The sequence below is a fragment of the Apostichopus japonicus genome, chromosome 7 (genome assembly GCF_037975245.1).
Source record: "Apostichopus japonicus isolate 1M-3 chromosome 7, ASM3797524v1, whole genome shotgun sequence".
Taxonomy (NCBI): domain Eukaryota; kingdom Metazoa; phylum Echinodermata; class Holothuroidea; order Aspidochirotida; family Stichopodidae; genus Apostichopus; species Apostichopus japonicus.
Genome location: NC_092567.1, coordinates 23,001,310 through 23,017,402, shown reverse-complemented (window position 1 = coordinate 23,017,402; position 16,093 = coordinate 23,001,310). Strand labels below are relative to the sequence as shown.

The following is a 16,093-nucleotide window of genomic DNA, read 5'->3' as shown; positions in this document are numbered from 1 at the left end:
AGTTTGTGGGGTATTGTTCGTTTATACCAGTGCTACATGTGTAGTCACTGCTTGGCACGAATTGCATCTAAATGGGAGAGGGCGATATGTCTAGAAATGTGAAATACTTTTGGCAAGGTTATTCTCTTACAAAACAAATTCAGGGAACTCCCCGATCGTTGTGTTGCAACTCGCGAGGGTTTGACAATCGCGGGTATACTTTATAGGCACAACAAATTTAATCCAAGGTCATACTTAACTCATGGTTAACAGCATGGTTTGATAATTTATGCAGGAATTATATAATACTTGTATGACTTGCGCATGCATTCCTTTGGTAGATGATAGGGACATTTTTTGCGACAATTTAATGTGTTTTATTTTTAATGCAAAAATAGCAAAGAATGTCCAATATGTAAACTGCAGGTGAGATGTGTAGGTTAAGAGAATACAACACCTGGTTTGGGCCAGTAAAACTCCCTTTCGGGTAGCTCATAGTAACAATGAGGTTGTTTTATTTCAATAACCTATAAAGTGATGAAGGCCCATTCCAATTTTTCTTTTTAAGTATTTGGGGGTACTTAATAGTTGTACTTAAAAATTGTAGACAAATTAAGTCTGATAGTTTAACCACTATGTACAGGGCAATCACTGTTTGATAAGTATTCATGCAGGACAGAAGCCAATGATGAATCAATGGCAAAGTTACAACAATCTTTCACTAGAAAAAAAAGACTTCTTGGAAAATGTAAAATGGGCAATTGAGAAAAGATGATGATGAAAGTTTAACATTAAGTATATGTTGAATACAGTACAGAAACATAGACTATCACAATATTCAAGACAAAAAGGGTGAGAAGTGAGTCAACATGTAGAATATCCCAATAAGTTTACTCTTATTCCCTTTTATGGGTCTGAAGTGAAAACAAAATTTTTACCATAAATTAGTAAAGTTACTCATTTTTTATTTCTGTTACCACAGAAAAGTGACATGAGGAAATATCCATAGGAAATGTTTTTTTTTTTTTAGGATTCATGCAAAGGAAATGCACCCATTAGTTCAGAGAAATGCATTTCTTTTTTTATTTAATCCTTGCCATTAACCAAATTCCACTCAATTTCTACTTCTGCCCTGAAAACCTCATTTCTACCTGACTTATCTGTTCCTTGTGCAATGATATACCAAGAATGAAAGTCATAAAAACATTGAGTCATCATTTAATCTTACTGTGTTTGCAGGCTTTAGGTACATATAATAGATATGTATTGCAAATCCTTCCCAGCCTGCACAAACGCTCATCTTTCCGAGATAGCATTTTAGCAATTCTTAGGGAATCAAGTTATCTTTTATTGTTATTGATTGATTTATTAGATTGTTTAGCAATTAAAGCATGACTTTCTATCAACAATTGGCCAGATTCTAACATCCAGTTGAGTAAGTTCATGTAATGTTACAGCCTAAATCCTTCTAATCATATCTTAACTGTTTGTGTTTAATCTGAAAGGAAATTAATATGTTTGTGGTAGTTGTTATCAAATTGTTTTGATGCTGATAGAATAATTTTCAGAATATCTTTTGTGTTCTTGTCTATTTGGATCTAGAAAGGCCTGACCAAAGGGGAACAGGATATGAGGTCAAGGGAGGAGTAATGCAGGGGGGGGAGGGGGGTGAGGACTCCTGGTCAATTAGGGGACACAAAAAATGTGGGATAAAGAATACTTAAGGAAAACTAATGACTTCAGGGAAAAGGGGAGCCTTGTGACATAATTGACCCATGGCCTGATCTTGTTCTGGATGCCCTTACATTGGATAAATTTTATGCTACAAAGAAAAGTAGCGGGTTTGAGATTACGACAAGCTAGGTAATTACTCTTACTGAGCTTTCTAATATTTTTCGCTTCAAGAATAAACCTACTTTGCGTCCATTTTACGTGATTGACTAACAATACTGCACAATGAGGTGGTCTCTTAATGACCTCGTAATTACCTCAATCGAGGAACTCCCCGAGTATTGTGTCGCAACCAACAAGCATTTTGCAGCCTCAGGTATATTAATAGTAACAGCGCTTCATCAAAACAAGTGTGATTCAATATCATGGTTAGGATGTTATTAAGGGCATTGCTTTGTAATGCACAAGATATATAATATAGGTAGGCCATAGTCTTGTGTTTGCATTCCTTCTGGTAAATGAAAAGGAATTTTGTGTTTCCAAAAGTAACCCACACTAGGTGAACATTACAGTAACATTCCTGGGCTTCTTTGATTTATATGTTGCACAAAATAATGCACTATGCTTCTACTGTCATAGATGAACATGGGAAGTGCAAGTCCATTTAGTCAAGTGTTTCTAGTAATGGACTTTTGCTCACAGTTGCTGTCCTTCTGTAGCTTATCAACATTTATCTGTTTTGCTGAAATAAATCTAAAGGGGGATATCATTTAAGAATCTGTAGTGGTAAATTGGTCTGCTTGTTTAAAATGTTGCTGTAACTTGATTCCAAAATCCTAGGTACACATATGTATCTTGAGTCTTGAGAACACAATATTTGTCATGATACAGTTCCAGGAATTCTTTTAGTCATGACATAGGGTGTCAAATATTATTAATATTGACATTTTAGATTTACTTAACGATTCCACTTTTACATGAGTGAAGCCCTGGGCCCTCATGGCCCTGGAGCCTTCATTACCTTTGAAGCTAACACCATTATCCAGTCAGGCAACAATTCTTCTCACTATTGAGAATCGCTGACATTTTTCTTTAAGACAGTTTACATGTTAATAATCTTCACCATTTGACCTCGGAAATATCTGGAGGCTGCAAACGTGTATTTAGTAGTAATAAACAAGATGCAAGCTTTGCCTCTTTCCTGTCTGAATGCGAGCTGATCGCCTGTTACAAGAAAGCTGTAACTCAGCTGAACAGATCTCTGTTTATACAGTTAAGGTTTACTCACCAACTGGCGATTTCTTCTCTTTGACTTCTTTAACTTTTTCCATTTTTTTCGTCCCATGTTTGTTGATTTTTGAAGAAATGTTTCCTCTATGAAAGTGGTAGTTTGATAACCAAGTGTGTCTGCGGATTTTTGCAAGGTCCAACCCAGACACACACTTGTAAGCTTTTGTTATCAATTCTTATTACCAGTACATATACACAGGAGGCAGTAAATACCATTTTCGTGCCAAATCGTTGTTTGACAGAGGTCATGAGAGTGACATAGGTTACATGTTATCTTTAGTCAAATCTTGTTTGTGTTGCCGATCACCAACATTTACAATTTTCGCTTGTATTCTTCTTCACCTTTCTCGGAATTCTCCTATCCATTCCTACCTTCGTTCATATCATATTTTCGTTGGTAATTTGTGGGGTACTGTTCTTTTACACCAGTGCTACAAGACAGTGAAGTCACTGCTTGGCACGAAAAAAATTGTATTTAAAACAGGAGAAGGCGATATTGCTAGAAATGTGACATAAATATTTTTGCTTTCAGTTTCACTCTTTTTGGGTGTTGGGATGGAGGGGTTGAGGAGGGCATTTTCTTTCAGTTTGATGAAAAATTTGCCAGTTTGCCACAAATGATATTTTATTTCACAGGAACAACTTTCTGGCAAGAAACTTTTGCCCAGATTCTAAAATCGAAAAGAGTTAGGCAATGTTACATCTGCGAAGCTGAAAGCCTTGTAACCCTAGATGTTCTGAAATTAACAAACAAACAATTTTGGGGTAGCTATTATAAATCTATCACAGAGCTAATGTTATCACACAAAAGGAAGCATTGTCTTGAGAGAATGCCTCACTATCTTCTTACAAAGCTTGCAATTTTTTTGGCCTCTATAATAACCTTGAACTTCACATCATTTTACGTGTTTAACTTAAGACTCTGTGCAACCAGATGGCGTACTGATTACCTGAGTATAAGGTCATTCTCTTACAAAACAAAGTTCAGGGAACTCCCCGATCTTTGTGTTGCAACTCGCGAGCACTTGACAATCGCGGGTAGCCTTTCCAGGCACACAACAAATTTGATCTAATGTCGTACTTAACTCATGGTTAACAGCGTGGTTCGATAATTTATGCAGGAATTATATACGTGTAGGACTTGCGCATGCATTTCTTTGGGTAGACCATAGGGAATTTTTTGGCGTGCGAAGAATCAATTCACGTACAATGATGCATACCGAATGTTAAGTTTCTCAGTGATCGATCTTGAATTTTATCATGGGAATAATGCACCGTGGTTTTGCTTAACTGACACATGTGGGAGTACTACAAGGTTGTTTAGTTGGGTAATACTAGTAATGGAGTTCTCTCACAGTCGCTAAACATCGTACTACAGAACGTCAAGGATATTTCTATTTTTTGTCTTGTACAATAAATCTTGAACTGAAAACTTTTTAGACAGTGTGCCTGAGGTACAATAGATGCGTGGTTGTCTCATGTGTTGAATTGATGTGCATGAAATCTACAGTACACGTACATGGATCATTTAATCTTGAAAACAAAAGATTTGTCATAATTATACAGTTTTTATTATTCTGTCAAGTAATGGCATAGGTGTGAGATTACTAAACGGTAAAGAGGTCACCCAAATAAGAGTAACACGCTGGTCATCATGGCCAATTTGACCTCTGACAATATCAAGCCAGATATTAGTTCTTCCTTCTATTTAAAAATTGCTGGAATTTTTTTGGGGGGTGGGGGGGGGGCCTTTTTCCTCACAATTTTGACCTAACAGTACTTGGTTGCCCAAGCACAAACATGTCCATAGTAAATACATAAGGTACTGTATTTTACTTTGCTACTCTTCTGTGTGGAATGCAAGCTGATCACTTTTTTATAAGAAGGGCATATAACTGATCTAAACAGTTCTTGTTTTTAGACAAGAAAGGTTTACTCACCGACCGGCGATTTCTTCTCTGTGTCTTCTTTAGCTTTTTCCGTTGTTTCCGTCCCATGTTTGCTGAATTTCGTCAGTTGCTAGGTAACACGTGTATCCAAGGCTATCGAAATGTACACCAAAGACAGACTAACCAGGCGATTGCTAACCTATTATAGTGAGTGCCCACATGGCAACAAGCGGAAATAGTGATCCATTTTGGCGACAAATCGTTGTGACCTGGGTCACATGTTATGTTTATTCAGAATGTATTTCGTTTTGCCTATCAGCGAAACTTAATTTCGCTCTTATTCTTCTTCGAGTTTCTCCTTACCCTTCCTTTACTTCCACATGACATTTTGGTTGCTAGTTTGTAGCTTTTGTTCGTTTATACCGGAACGATATGTTTCATCACTGCTTGGCGTGAATTGCATCTAAATGGGAGAGGGCGATATTTCTAGAAATGTGAAATAACATTTTTTCGTTTCAGCTTTTTCTTTTCTGTTTTTTCTATACGAACAGGGAGGGCGGGGTTAGGTGGGTAGCTTTTCAACCTCAATTTGCAACAAGTTATCTTTCTTGACACAGATAAAAAAAAGGAAAAGAATTTAGACTATAATAATTCTTTCTTGATTCTGAAATTTGGGAAATGACAATAATAAACGTGACAAAGAGTCCCAAGTCGCTACACGACAGCAAGAATATTTTTATCCGTTTTTTTTGTACACAAAATAATGAGTTTAATGCAAAGAATTTTGTGATAGACATAATTTGCAGCCTGTTATGTAAAACATCGATTGTTTCCCCGCCATCTCATGGAATTTGCAAACCAAGTTGGGTTATATCGTCATCATTATCCATATGAAAATCCGCCCTTTAGTAAGACTGACGTTATTTTTTCGCCACTGGCCACTTCTTCACCTTTCAGGGTGATTAGTCTGGAACGTTAGCCTGTGTGTTACATAATCAATTCACCAAGCCTAGCATGGGAAATGAGCTTGGAAAAGTTACTTTCTCAGCTTAAATTTCCAGCTATCTACCACGAGAGCCAATTAAAATGCCTGAGGTAGGGAAACTGTTATGGCAGTGGTATTAAAGGGCGCATTTTCAATTGCATCATCATCATCATCATCATCATCAGATGTTTCTTTATCATCACGTTTATACAGGAAAGAATGACAACTACAGAACGTCAGGACTGGCCCTGGCAGATTGGGAACGGAGTCGAAGTTTTAGCCTCAGTGATCATATCGTCTCAGACACCGAGTATGAAAACCAGGCTTTGAATGAAACCAAACTGGATGATGGTAAGAAAGCCTGACCTTTCCGATTTTTGTTTTTTGAAAATGTACTTAGTCAAACATATTGTAAGGAATATGGAATATAAATTTAAAATAGTAAAAAAAATGCTACATTAATTTTTTTTTAAAGGAAGCTGCCCTTTTTACATCAATTGTTGGAGATATCTTCATCTGAAGATTGAAAAAGTTTGTTTTCTCCTTCTATAGACTCTTTAAAATATTTTCTTTGCCTCAATAAGGTCACTCTTTCTACACCAAGCCATCCACATTTGAAGTAGTTCCTTTTCTTCCCTATTTTCTTAAATGAATTAGTAAATGAAAGTTATAAGCCAAATTAATTACTACATTGTTATGAAATTTTAGTTTCAAAATATGTACCAAAATTATAGGCAGAAAAGCTGTATCTTATACCAAAATTCAGTTGCAGGAGACATCTCTAATCTGTGGATTAATAAATTTCTCTTTTCATTCTCTGTTCACACTGCTTTAATCCTCTCCTGCTTTTATTCCTCACACACAGCTTCAAACTCTGAAGTTCCTAATCCAATAATTCCATAATGATATGAAATTGCAAACTGGTCAAGGTTTTAAATCGCAGTGATATTGGATATTATGGTAGACCAGAATCGATGTAAATATGCTGCTTTATACCAAGATGTCAAGTTTTTAAGTCGTAAATACATCCTAATCCCAGGGGATTACTAAGTTTCTTTTCCTTCCCATTCTTTCACACCTGCTTTAATCTTCTCCTGCTTCACCACTTCTGCACCCAGCTTTTCATAAGCTTAACTCCACCATTGCTGCTCTCTCAGCATTTCCTTCTTGGCAAGAAATGTTTTGTAAGTACTTCCAAATTTTCTCTTTCTATCAGAGGTCATTTCATAATTAACCAAATAGGGTACATGCTTAAAGTGAATTCTATGAATAATTTATGTGTTTAATGCATAGCAAAATGCAATATATATATATATATAGGTATATATATATATAGAGGTATATATATATATAGAGGTATATATATATATAGAGAGGTATATATATATATAGAGGTATATATATATATATCTATATATCTATATATACAAAGTGGGCAAGATGGTATTGCAGATGCATGCTGGTTAAAATTCTCACCTGTGATGTGACGTTATGTGACATCTCATTTCTTTTAATCTTTTATAAAGAGCATAACCTATCCAAATAATCCCCATCTTTGACTCAGCCCTTCCTAGTTTTAGAGAGTACAATATCATAGAATTATTTTTCTTTTTCAGTGTTACAATGTTTAACATTCAGTGACTGCAAGCTTGAAAAATAACTTCATTGTAGTTACATTTTTGACCTAAATAATAAAAAAAATTATGCATTAACAATCTAATGAATACCTGTTGAATATTCATAATACCAGAAATGATATTGGTGTTTGCAAGAACAGTGGATAGAGTGTCTGTGTACAGGACAGCCTGTATTTGTTTTGGTTGGTTGTAAGGTGGTGTCACTCAGACCAAGCCATACACATAATTGGATATCCCTCAGTCTAACTAGAGATCTTGTTAGTTCACATCCTCTCGTAATTAACGAGTTATGTAACAATTAAATGCAATGTTTAAAATCTTGGTGGTCCACACAAATTTTATTTTCACATTGGAACCTTGGAAATATCTACTCTCCTTTTGAAGTGACCTTTGATACTTCACTTGACCAGCCACCGTATGATTACAATGTGAAATTCTAAATGTAAAGTAAATCGGATTGAGAGTGAATCAAGTTGTTGTTCTTGTGGTGCCCAGGCTCTATCTTGGATGACTTTTCCAAAAGAAAAATGTGTTTGACTAATTTTATCAAAACTGAGCAGGGTGTTTTCTTTTTCTTTCCTCTCATTTAATGCCCTGGAATTCAAACTTTATTTCATTTCATCTTATTGCTGATTTCTGCCAGTTGGGACAATTTCCTAATGCTCATTCCTCTCTAAACTGTACACCAATATCATACTCTCAAAACTCTGGTATTGACAGTACTAAAAACAGTTCCTAAGCTTGATCTGATAGAAACATGATAGTCATACTGCCCGTACTGACAATACGAGTGCTCTGAAGCGAGACATGACATTACAGTATTGAAAAAAACTGGTCCCAACTGGGTGGATTTCTGTATTTAACTGATGAATATTCATATTTCTGTAATTACCTGTTGAATATTCATTTTGATATTCTCTTTCAGATAATAGATTCACAGATGGACACAAAAGGACAACTCAACTTGTTTTCAGTCACAGTGCTGGTAAATTGGTAAGTTTTTATCTTTTCCAATTAATTAATGATAAAATTATTAATTTATGTACTGCTAAGTCATCTGCATGTGGGAAGAGGATGGGAGTAGTGTGTGTGTGTGGGGGTGGGGGGGTGGGGGGGTAGGGGCTTAGTGGGCAGCTAAACTGGCCAATTGGGAATAATCTCTCTCTGGAGGCCCACCTGTCTTTGTAGTCAATCTTAGAGGTTATGGATGAAAACTGCAAATGAGAATTCCTACTACTCACATTGTAGTGAGGTAAACATGCTTTTCAAGTATCAACTTTGTGTGTATTATTTGTGTAATATTGTTGTTCATATTTTAGGTGCCAAAATTGAAAGAACCACGAAATCTATATGCTCTGTCAAAGGAAGCTGGACCTCAGCAGGCCCCTCGATGGTGAGTGTAGAGATTATAATAATTAGTAAATTAACACCTCAGCAGCCCCTCGATGGTGAGTGTAGAGATTAAAACAATACGTAAATTAACACCAAGCAGGCCACTCGATGGTGAGTGTAGAGATTACAGCAATTAATAGTTAACACCACAGCAGGCCCCTAGATGGTGAATGTCAAGATTATTACAATAAGTAAATAAACGCCAGAGCAGACCCCAGGTTGATGAGTTTAGTACTTGTAACGATTCGTAATTTACACAATGTGCACTTTCCAGTTTAGTAATACTGACAAAAATTAAAGTAATTTATCCCACATTTATTAGAGATTACAACAATTAGTGATTAACACCAGTCTCACCAGAGCAGACCCCAGGTTGCTGAGTTTAGTAATAAAAATGATTTGTAATTAACACAATAGCAGTTTCCAGTTTAGTAATACTGACAAAAGTTTAAGTACTTTATTCCACAATGGTGAATTTTGCAGAAATGAACATTTAGCTATTGACACTGCAGCAGACCCTAAGACATTGAGTATAGCAATTATCCATATTAGTCATTTATGCCACAGCAGGCCACAAGATTGTAAATTAAAATGGCCATTTTATTCCAGCCATTCATTTCTGTCAGAAAACACATGTGGCAGGGGTCCTCAGGGGATCTTGTTTGGTAGTTTTTATAGCAGGGAGCTATGGAATTTCTCACATAAGTCATCATATGTTGGATTCAAAGCTGGAATGGTTACAGGAAGAAATGTCTGGCATTAATTAAGAGCAATTGTTTCATGAATTAGACAGTATCGTGTGATAATCTTGACTATTTTTATCACCCGTGCCAGGCCTGCTGACATGGAGGTACTTCCAGAGCCAGTCCAACAGATATCTTATATTCCAAAAGAAAGAGAACCTTTCTATCAACCTAGTAAGTAACCCTTTCAAAATTAAGTCAACATTTGGAGTTGGGTTTTTACCTTTTTCTTTTACTTTATCAAACCTACCAAGATATTTATAGAAAAACTGATAAAAAAATTGGGACCAGTATCGATAATCTTTGCTTTTCTGTGCTCCTCTCTTTCATACCCGTTTCGACTCTGCTATTGTACTTTCTCATCTACCGGACCTACTAACCAGTGACTCTTTAGCAATGCCCCCCCTCCCCCTCATGAACCCTCCTCATGGTCATCACCCATCACCCCCTCCTCCAGAATGTACCATTCGCAAATTTAACAGCCTGTATCTGGTAGACTCAATTCCAAGCAGCCTTTCGGAGGAACCCATTTTGGGTTTAGTTCTCCTCTTACTTTCATCCACCTCACCTCTCTCCAAGCTGAGTCAGGTCTGCATTCCCTAAGGTCATTTCCAAATCAATCATTGCACCAATAGAGACTTGTTATATTTATAATGATATTTCTGATCTGAAAATCCAGCTGGCTTTGAGAAGATGCCGATGACACTTGCAGAGGGGGATGGAAGAACTGTTTATTACAACCCAGCATCAAAGGATGCATATGTAAGTACAATATAATTAATATGAGGTGAGGGGGGGGAGGGGATGGAAGAACTGTTTATTACGTTCCAGCATCAAAGGATGCGTATGTAAGTACAATATAATTAATATGTATGCATAGGAGGTGAGAGTTGGAGGGGGGGAAGGGGATGGGATGGAAGAACTGTTTATTACAACCCAGCATCAAAGGATGCATATGTAAGTACTATATCATTACTATGTATACATATGAGAGAGAGGGGGGGGGCAGGGGGATGAAAGAACTGTTTATTACGACCCAGCATTGAAGGATGCATATGTTAGTACAATATAATTAATGTGTATGCATAGGAGGTGAGATGGGGGGGAAGGGATGAAAGAACTGTTTATTACAACCCAGCATCAAAGGATGCATATGTAAGTCCTATATTGTTAATATGTATGCATAGGAGGTGAGAGGGGGGGGGGGGTGAGGGGATGAAAGTACTGTTTATTACAAACCAGCATCAAAGGATACACATGTTAGTACTTTATAATTAATATTTATGCATAGGAGGTGAGAGTGGGGGGGGGGGGGGAAGGGGATGGAAGAACTGTTTATTAAAACCCAGCATCAAAGCTTCCATATGTAAGTACTATATTGTTAATATGTATGCATAGGGGTGAGAGGGGGGGTGAGGGGGATGGAAGAACTGTTTATTACAACCCAGCATCAAAGGATGCATATGTTTGTACAATATAGTTAATATATGAAGAGAGTGGGGGTTGGGGGGATGAAGGAATAACTGCTTGTAACAACCAAGCATCAATACTGCTTTTAAGAACCCAGCATCAACCGATGGATATGTAAATACAATATGATTCATATTTGCAGGAAGTGAAAAAAATGTCTATTCCAACCTAGCATCATAGGATGCATATATAAGTAATATATACTGTAGTTTATGCATAGTATGTGAGGTGGGGGGGAGGGGTAAGGGGTGGGTGAGGGATTAACTGTTTGTAACAAGCCAGCATCATAGGATGTATATATAAGTATGATATAGCTAATATATGCAAAGGGGGAGGAGGAAGGAATGGATGAATTGTTTATTACAACCCAGTCCACCAGCAAGTCAGTTTTGTTTCCAGCAATCAATTTAATCTTTGTTTTCCTCACATAGTTTCTCAGGTCAAGGGTCGGAGGAAGTCGCAAAGGATGTTTACCAAGATCGTGGAAAACAAAGGGTCCGGAAGATACAACTCTCATATTTGAATCTCGATTTGAAAGCGGAAATTTAATGAAAGTTACTCAGAGGTATGACGATTTGAAGTATTTCTCCCAAAAAGTATTATTGAACAAAATATTAAATAGCAAACATGATCTCATGGATGAGTTTTCTAAAGGAGTATAATTGATTTCTTTAATCATTTGAGAAAACCTAAACAACCTCTTTGAAATGGTTTTCATGGAAGTGATAGGTTTCCAAACTTCCGGGCAATGAAAGTTTAAAGGGTGACACAGTTGCAAACCATCATCTACGGCATACATGGGAGAGATTAGAACAGTGCCCCCAACAAGCAAAGAAAAATTTGTGTTTTGTTTGGGAGATATCTTAGTTTTGATGTTAGCCTAGATGTTAACACCCTTATTAACCAAGTAAACAATGAAGCCATGAGAGATTTCAAAAAGGATTTCTCATAAAATTCACAGACTAATTCTAATTTGAGAAATAGGACAATCACGCCAAAATTTCGAACTGTACGTTTTAAAAATTCTTTCGTTTATAGGGGCTGCCATATTGATAAAGGGAGTTGTTCCACAAAACCTACTTTAATTCATTTATGAACTTTTGATTTATTATTTGTACATACAGTACATGCTATTTTAAGCTTTATAACTCTTAACTGTTTTTCATATCCTATTTATAAATATGTACTTTCATGTATTTATACTGGATTTTTCATAAACTTGAAACTTTGAAGTCATGTCCATGAGTTTCATTTTATGAATCTGTGATGTCATAAATGCAACTAGGATTTGAAAACTTTTTCCTTCCTCTTTTCTTTTTTTTTTCATATTTTTAAGGTAGAATGTTAACAGTTTTTGAGACTGGAAACAATGTCATGATTAGGTCATATTAACAATTTCAAATTCAAAATCAATTTCGAATTTTTTGATGTCTTTTTCTTCTTTTCAGATCTGAATTTGAATATGACCTTCAACTAAGATATGACCTTTACACAGAAAAACACACGCAGTGGTTTTACTTCAGGGTGCAAAATATGAGGAAAAACATCAAATACCGTTTCACTATCACAAACTTTATGAAGGTGGGTTAACTTTATGATCAGTTTCTCTCTTAAACAGTTTTCTATCCTTTGATGGTATCATTATAAAATACATTAGATGGTGTTAGAGGTCATGGGTCAACCTGTTGAAAATTTGTGGCATTATATGATCCTTTGTGAAGGTCTGAACAGATTAGAATGAACTAACATATTAATTGAATGAATACTCTGAAAGTGCGGTCACTTGTAGGGAATTGATGAAGAAGAGTTAGACAATGTGTCTAAAACAATATGCTAAAGAGGCTGCAGCATCTTGCAGCCAGGCTGCATGTGTAGGATGCAGTCTTTTGTGTCGAGGAGTTTCATGGGCGTTTGTGGTCAAGTGGTTAAGTCAGTGGACTGGTGATCTAAGGATTACTGGTTCGAGCCCTGGCCAGATCATTGCGTTGTGTCCTTTGGCAAGGCACTTTATCTCCATTGCCTCTCTTCACCCAGGTATATAAATGGAGACTTGCGAGGTAACTTGTAAATATAGTTGCGTGCGCCGGTTTGTGGCTGCACCCTATGGTAAGTCCCCCTGGGGACACGTGGTTGTGGTACACTGTGGTGCCCCAGGAGAGATTGATTGAATTGCGCACACTTTGGTGTGTAGGTGTGACAAGTTACCAATGACCAAGGCTAAGTTGTACACGCTATGGTACATTAGCACCTTTGAACAATTTCTGTTGATTTTGGCGTTATATAATGTCTTCTGATTGATTGATTGATTGAATAGGCGCTGCTGGTCTGCAGGTATAATCTCTATTGTTTAAAGTTTGATTCAGCTTTGCTGCAGTGGATTTTGCAGCTGCTGCAGCCTATCCTTATGACAGAGTGCCTTTAATAGTTGAATAATTTTGATTATCTTCATTTGCTTTCAATCCATCTGACGTTATCCTCTCACAGCCTGGCAGTCTCTACAACTGTGGTATGAAACCCTTGATGTACTCTGATACGGAAGCCAAGACCAAGAAGATAGGATGGCGAAGACTAGGAGATGAAATCAAATATTACAAAAACGACATGAGGTCAGCATTTTCTTTAACTGTTTACCAAACCTCTATTTCTGTAATGTTCTTCATCCAGTCCTTCCTTCTCCTTAGTCTTGTTTTGTTGACATGTTGTATGTTGTGTTGACATATTGAATGTTGTGACATGTGACATGTTGTGTTGACAAGTCACTCCAAGATTAATGTATGTCGTCCAGTAACAGAGTTGTTGAAAATTGACAATTCATAATCATGGACGTTAAATATGAATCTAAGAGACTGACTTCGGTCAGCTTGCGGCTTTGATAAGCCAATGAGGCTTCTTCGCGAGTTCCTGCTTGCAGGAGGATCTAAAATACATACATACATGCATACATACATGTTGAATGTTGTGTTGGCATGTCTAGTGTATAATAGTGTATAACAAGTGTATCTCATTAAGTTTAGGATGAGTAACTGAAATTAATTAAATTTAATTGCTCAGACCAATTGTTTGAATTTGTTGCATCAAAAATGGATTCTCAGAGACATTTTTCGTTTTCTTCTGATTGTTTGGACCAGACGGACAGATGTGAAAGGAGACCGCTCTTACTATTCCCTCACATGGATTTGCCAATTCCCTCACGACGGGGACACATGCTATTTTGCTCACTGCTACCCATATACTTACTCCGACCTCCAGGTAATATTTCAAACTTGATTAGTTTTTAGGGTGGAAAAAGGGGAGGGGGCAGGTGGTGGGATATCTTCGGCATATGTGTGTATCGTTATTTAAAAAGATAGTTATTTCTGAAAAAGATACTTATTAGATTTCAGATATGCTACCTGTGGAAACTTTCCCTTGAAAATGCAAAAAACATGATTTTAATCCTGTAAAAAAAATGTCATGAAAAAATATTTTTCCTGATAAGGTAAGAACATTTATCAGAGGTCATAATAGATATGGAAAGTCACAAATTGTATTTCTGATGTTTGCTAAAGTTGCCTTTGATGTTGGATATTCTCTCTTCTCATTTATCTTTCATTCTCATTTATTATTATTCTTCATTTATTATTATTTATCATTTATTATTATTATATATATTATTATTATTATTATAATATATTATTATAATATATTATTATATTATATTATTATTATTATAATATATATATTATTATATATTATTATTATATATATTATTATTCTCATTATTATTCTCATTTATCTCCCTGTCAGGAATATCTTCTCCGCCTCTCTAACGATCCAGTAAGGAGTAAATACTGTAAGCAGAGGGTCCTTTGTCGGTCTCTAGCCGGTAACCTCATCTACATTCTGACCATCACTTCAGCTGCCAGGAATCCAGAGGATGCTAAGGTTGGGAAATGAAGACTTTGAAAATTGCCCAAAATTTGGTTATAGTTGTTCCCTGAAATCATCGTTTGTTGCTAAAAAATTTTTGTCTCAAATTTTTGCTCAATGTTTTTGCTCAGTTTTTTTAATTGGACCTGTCTACTGACTAGGGTAAAGAGTTAAACGGTAATTTACATAAATATGAAACCCATCCTTGCATTTATTATGTGTGAGACATGTTATTCTGACTACACATAGCATTTATTTTGTCACTGTTCATGTAATGTACATTACACTTGAGATCTTATAGACTGACTGGAGATGCATGTATACGTCCCTTAGCGCACATCGTAATGGTATAAATAGTACGTATGGGAACTGTCATAGAAGCATATATCTGTACAGAATTGCACACCACCTGAAGCTATAACGTAACTACGTGAAGTGTATTATTGCCTTCACAATACGCATACGTACATGTACACTATGTTATTGTAAATACATGTGCGCATTCGTCAATTGACTAACTATGTACGTGCATTTAGTTCGTTTTACATGTTGTTAAAGTGGTGTATTAAAATACGTGTGTGTACAAATTTCAATGTGTTCGTAGACATGAGAGTAGGGCATGTTATCTGGAATAGCATTTATAGAAACGTTGGTAGGCTAAATGTACATGTAGTATTTCAGTTGTGCATTCTGCAGGATTAGAATATATGCAAGCATTCGTTATCAATCAACCGCACACCGTAGTGCATTCTGCCATGCATAGGATGTACACAACTGTTTGTTGTCATTCATATATTTCTGTATGCAACTACCGCAGAGCATTCTACCATGATACGAATATGTTCAACCAGTCCTTTGTCAATCTATATCTAAACACAGGGTACTGTTGCGGGTTCATTACCATGATAACGATGTATGCAACTGTTCGTTGTCCTTCATATATGTAGTTTACATGCGCAGACTACCGCAGAGCATTCTTCCATAATGCGAATATGTTCAATGGTTCCTTTATCAATCAGATATCTACACACACTACCATAATGCATTTTACCATGATAAGGATGTATGCAACTGTTCGTTGTCCTTCATGTAGTTAATGTGCGAACATTACCGTAGTGCATTCTACTA

The 16,093-nt window shown here is 36.4% G+C and overlaps 1 protein-coding gene across 9 annotated transcripts in view; it reads left to right on the top strand.

Annotated features, from left to right (window-relative positions):
• LOC139969787 (uncharacterized) overlaps positions 1-16,093 on the top strand; it is a 96,150-nt gene that overhangs the window by 58,232 nt on the left and 21,825 nt on the right. For 7 of the 9 annotated variants that reach the window (XM_071975053.1, XM_071975059.1, XM_071975052.1 and 4 more), the window contains exons 4-14: positions 6,028-6,165; positions 6,933-6,998; positions 8,377-8,444; positions 8,771-8,844; positions 9,678-9,760; positions 10,266-10,348; positions 11,488-11,621; positions 12,505-12,637; positions 13,541-13,662; positions 14,185-14,305; positions 14,843-14,980. In XM_071975053.1, coding sequence (XP_071831154.1) covers positions 6,028-6,165; positions 6,933-6,998; positions 8,377-8,444; positions 8,771-8,844; positions 9,678-9,760; positions 10,266-10,348; positions 11,488-11,621; positions 12,505-12,637; positions 13,541-13,662; positions 14,185-14,305; positions 14,843-14,980 — 1,160 coding nt within the window. Of the gene's footprint in view, positions 1-6,027; positions 6,166-6,932; positions 6,999-8,376; positions 8,445-8,770; positions 8,845-9,677; positions 9,761-10,265; positions 10,349-11,006; positions 11,052-11,487; positions 11,622-12,504; positions 12,638-13,540; positions 13,663-14,184; positions 14,306-14,842; positions 14,981-16,093 lie in introns of those variants that run through there. The other 2 variants (XM_071975058.1, XM_071975060.1) reach the window with 2 other exon arrangements.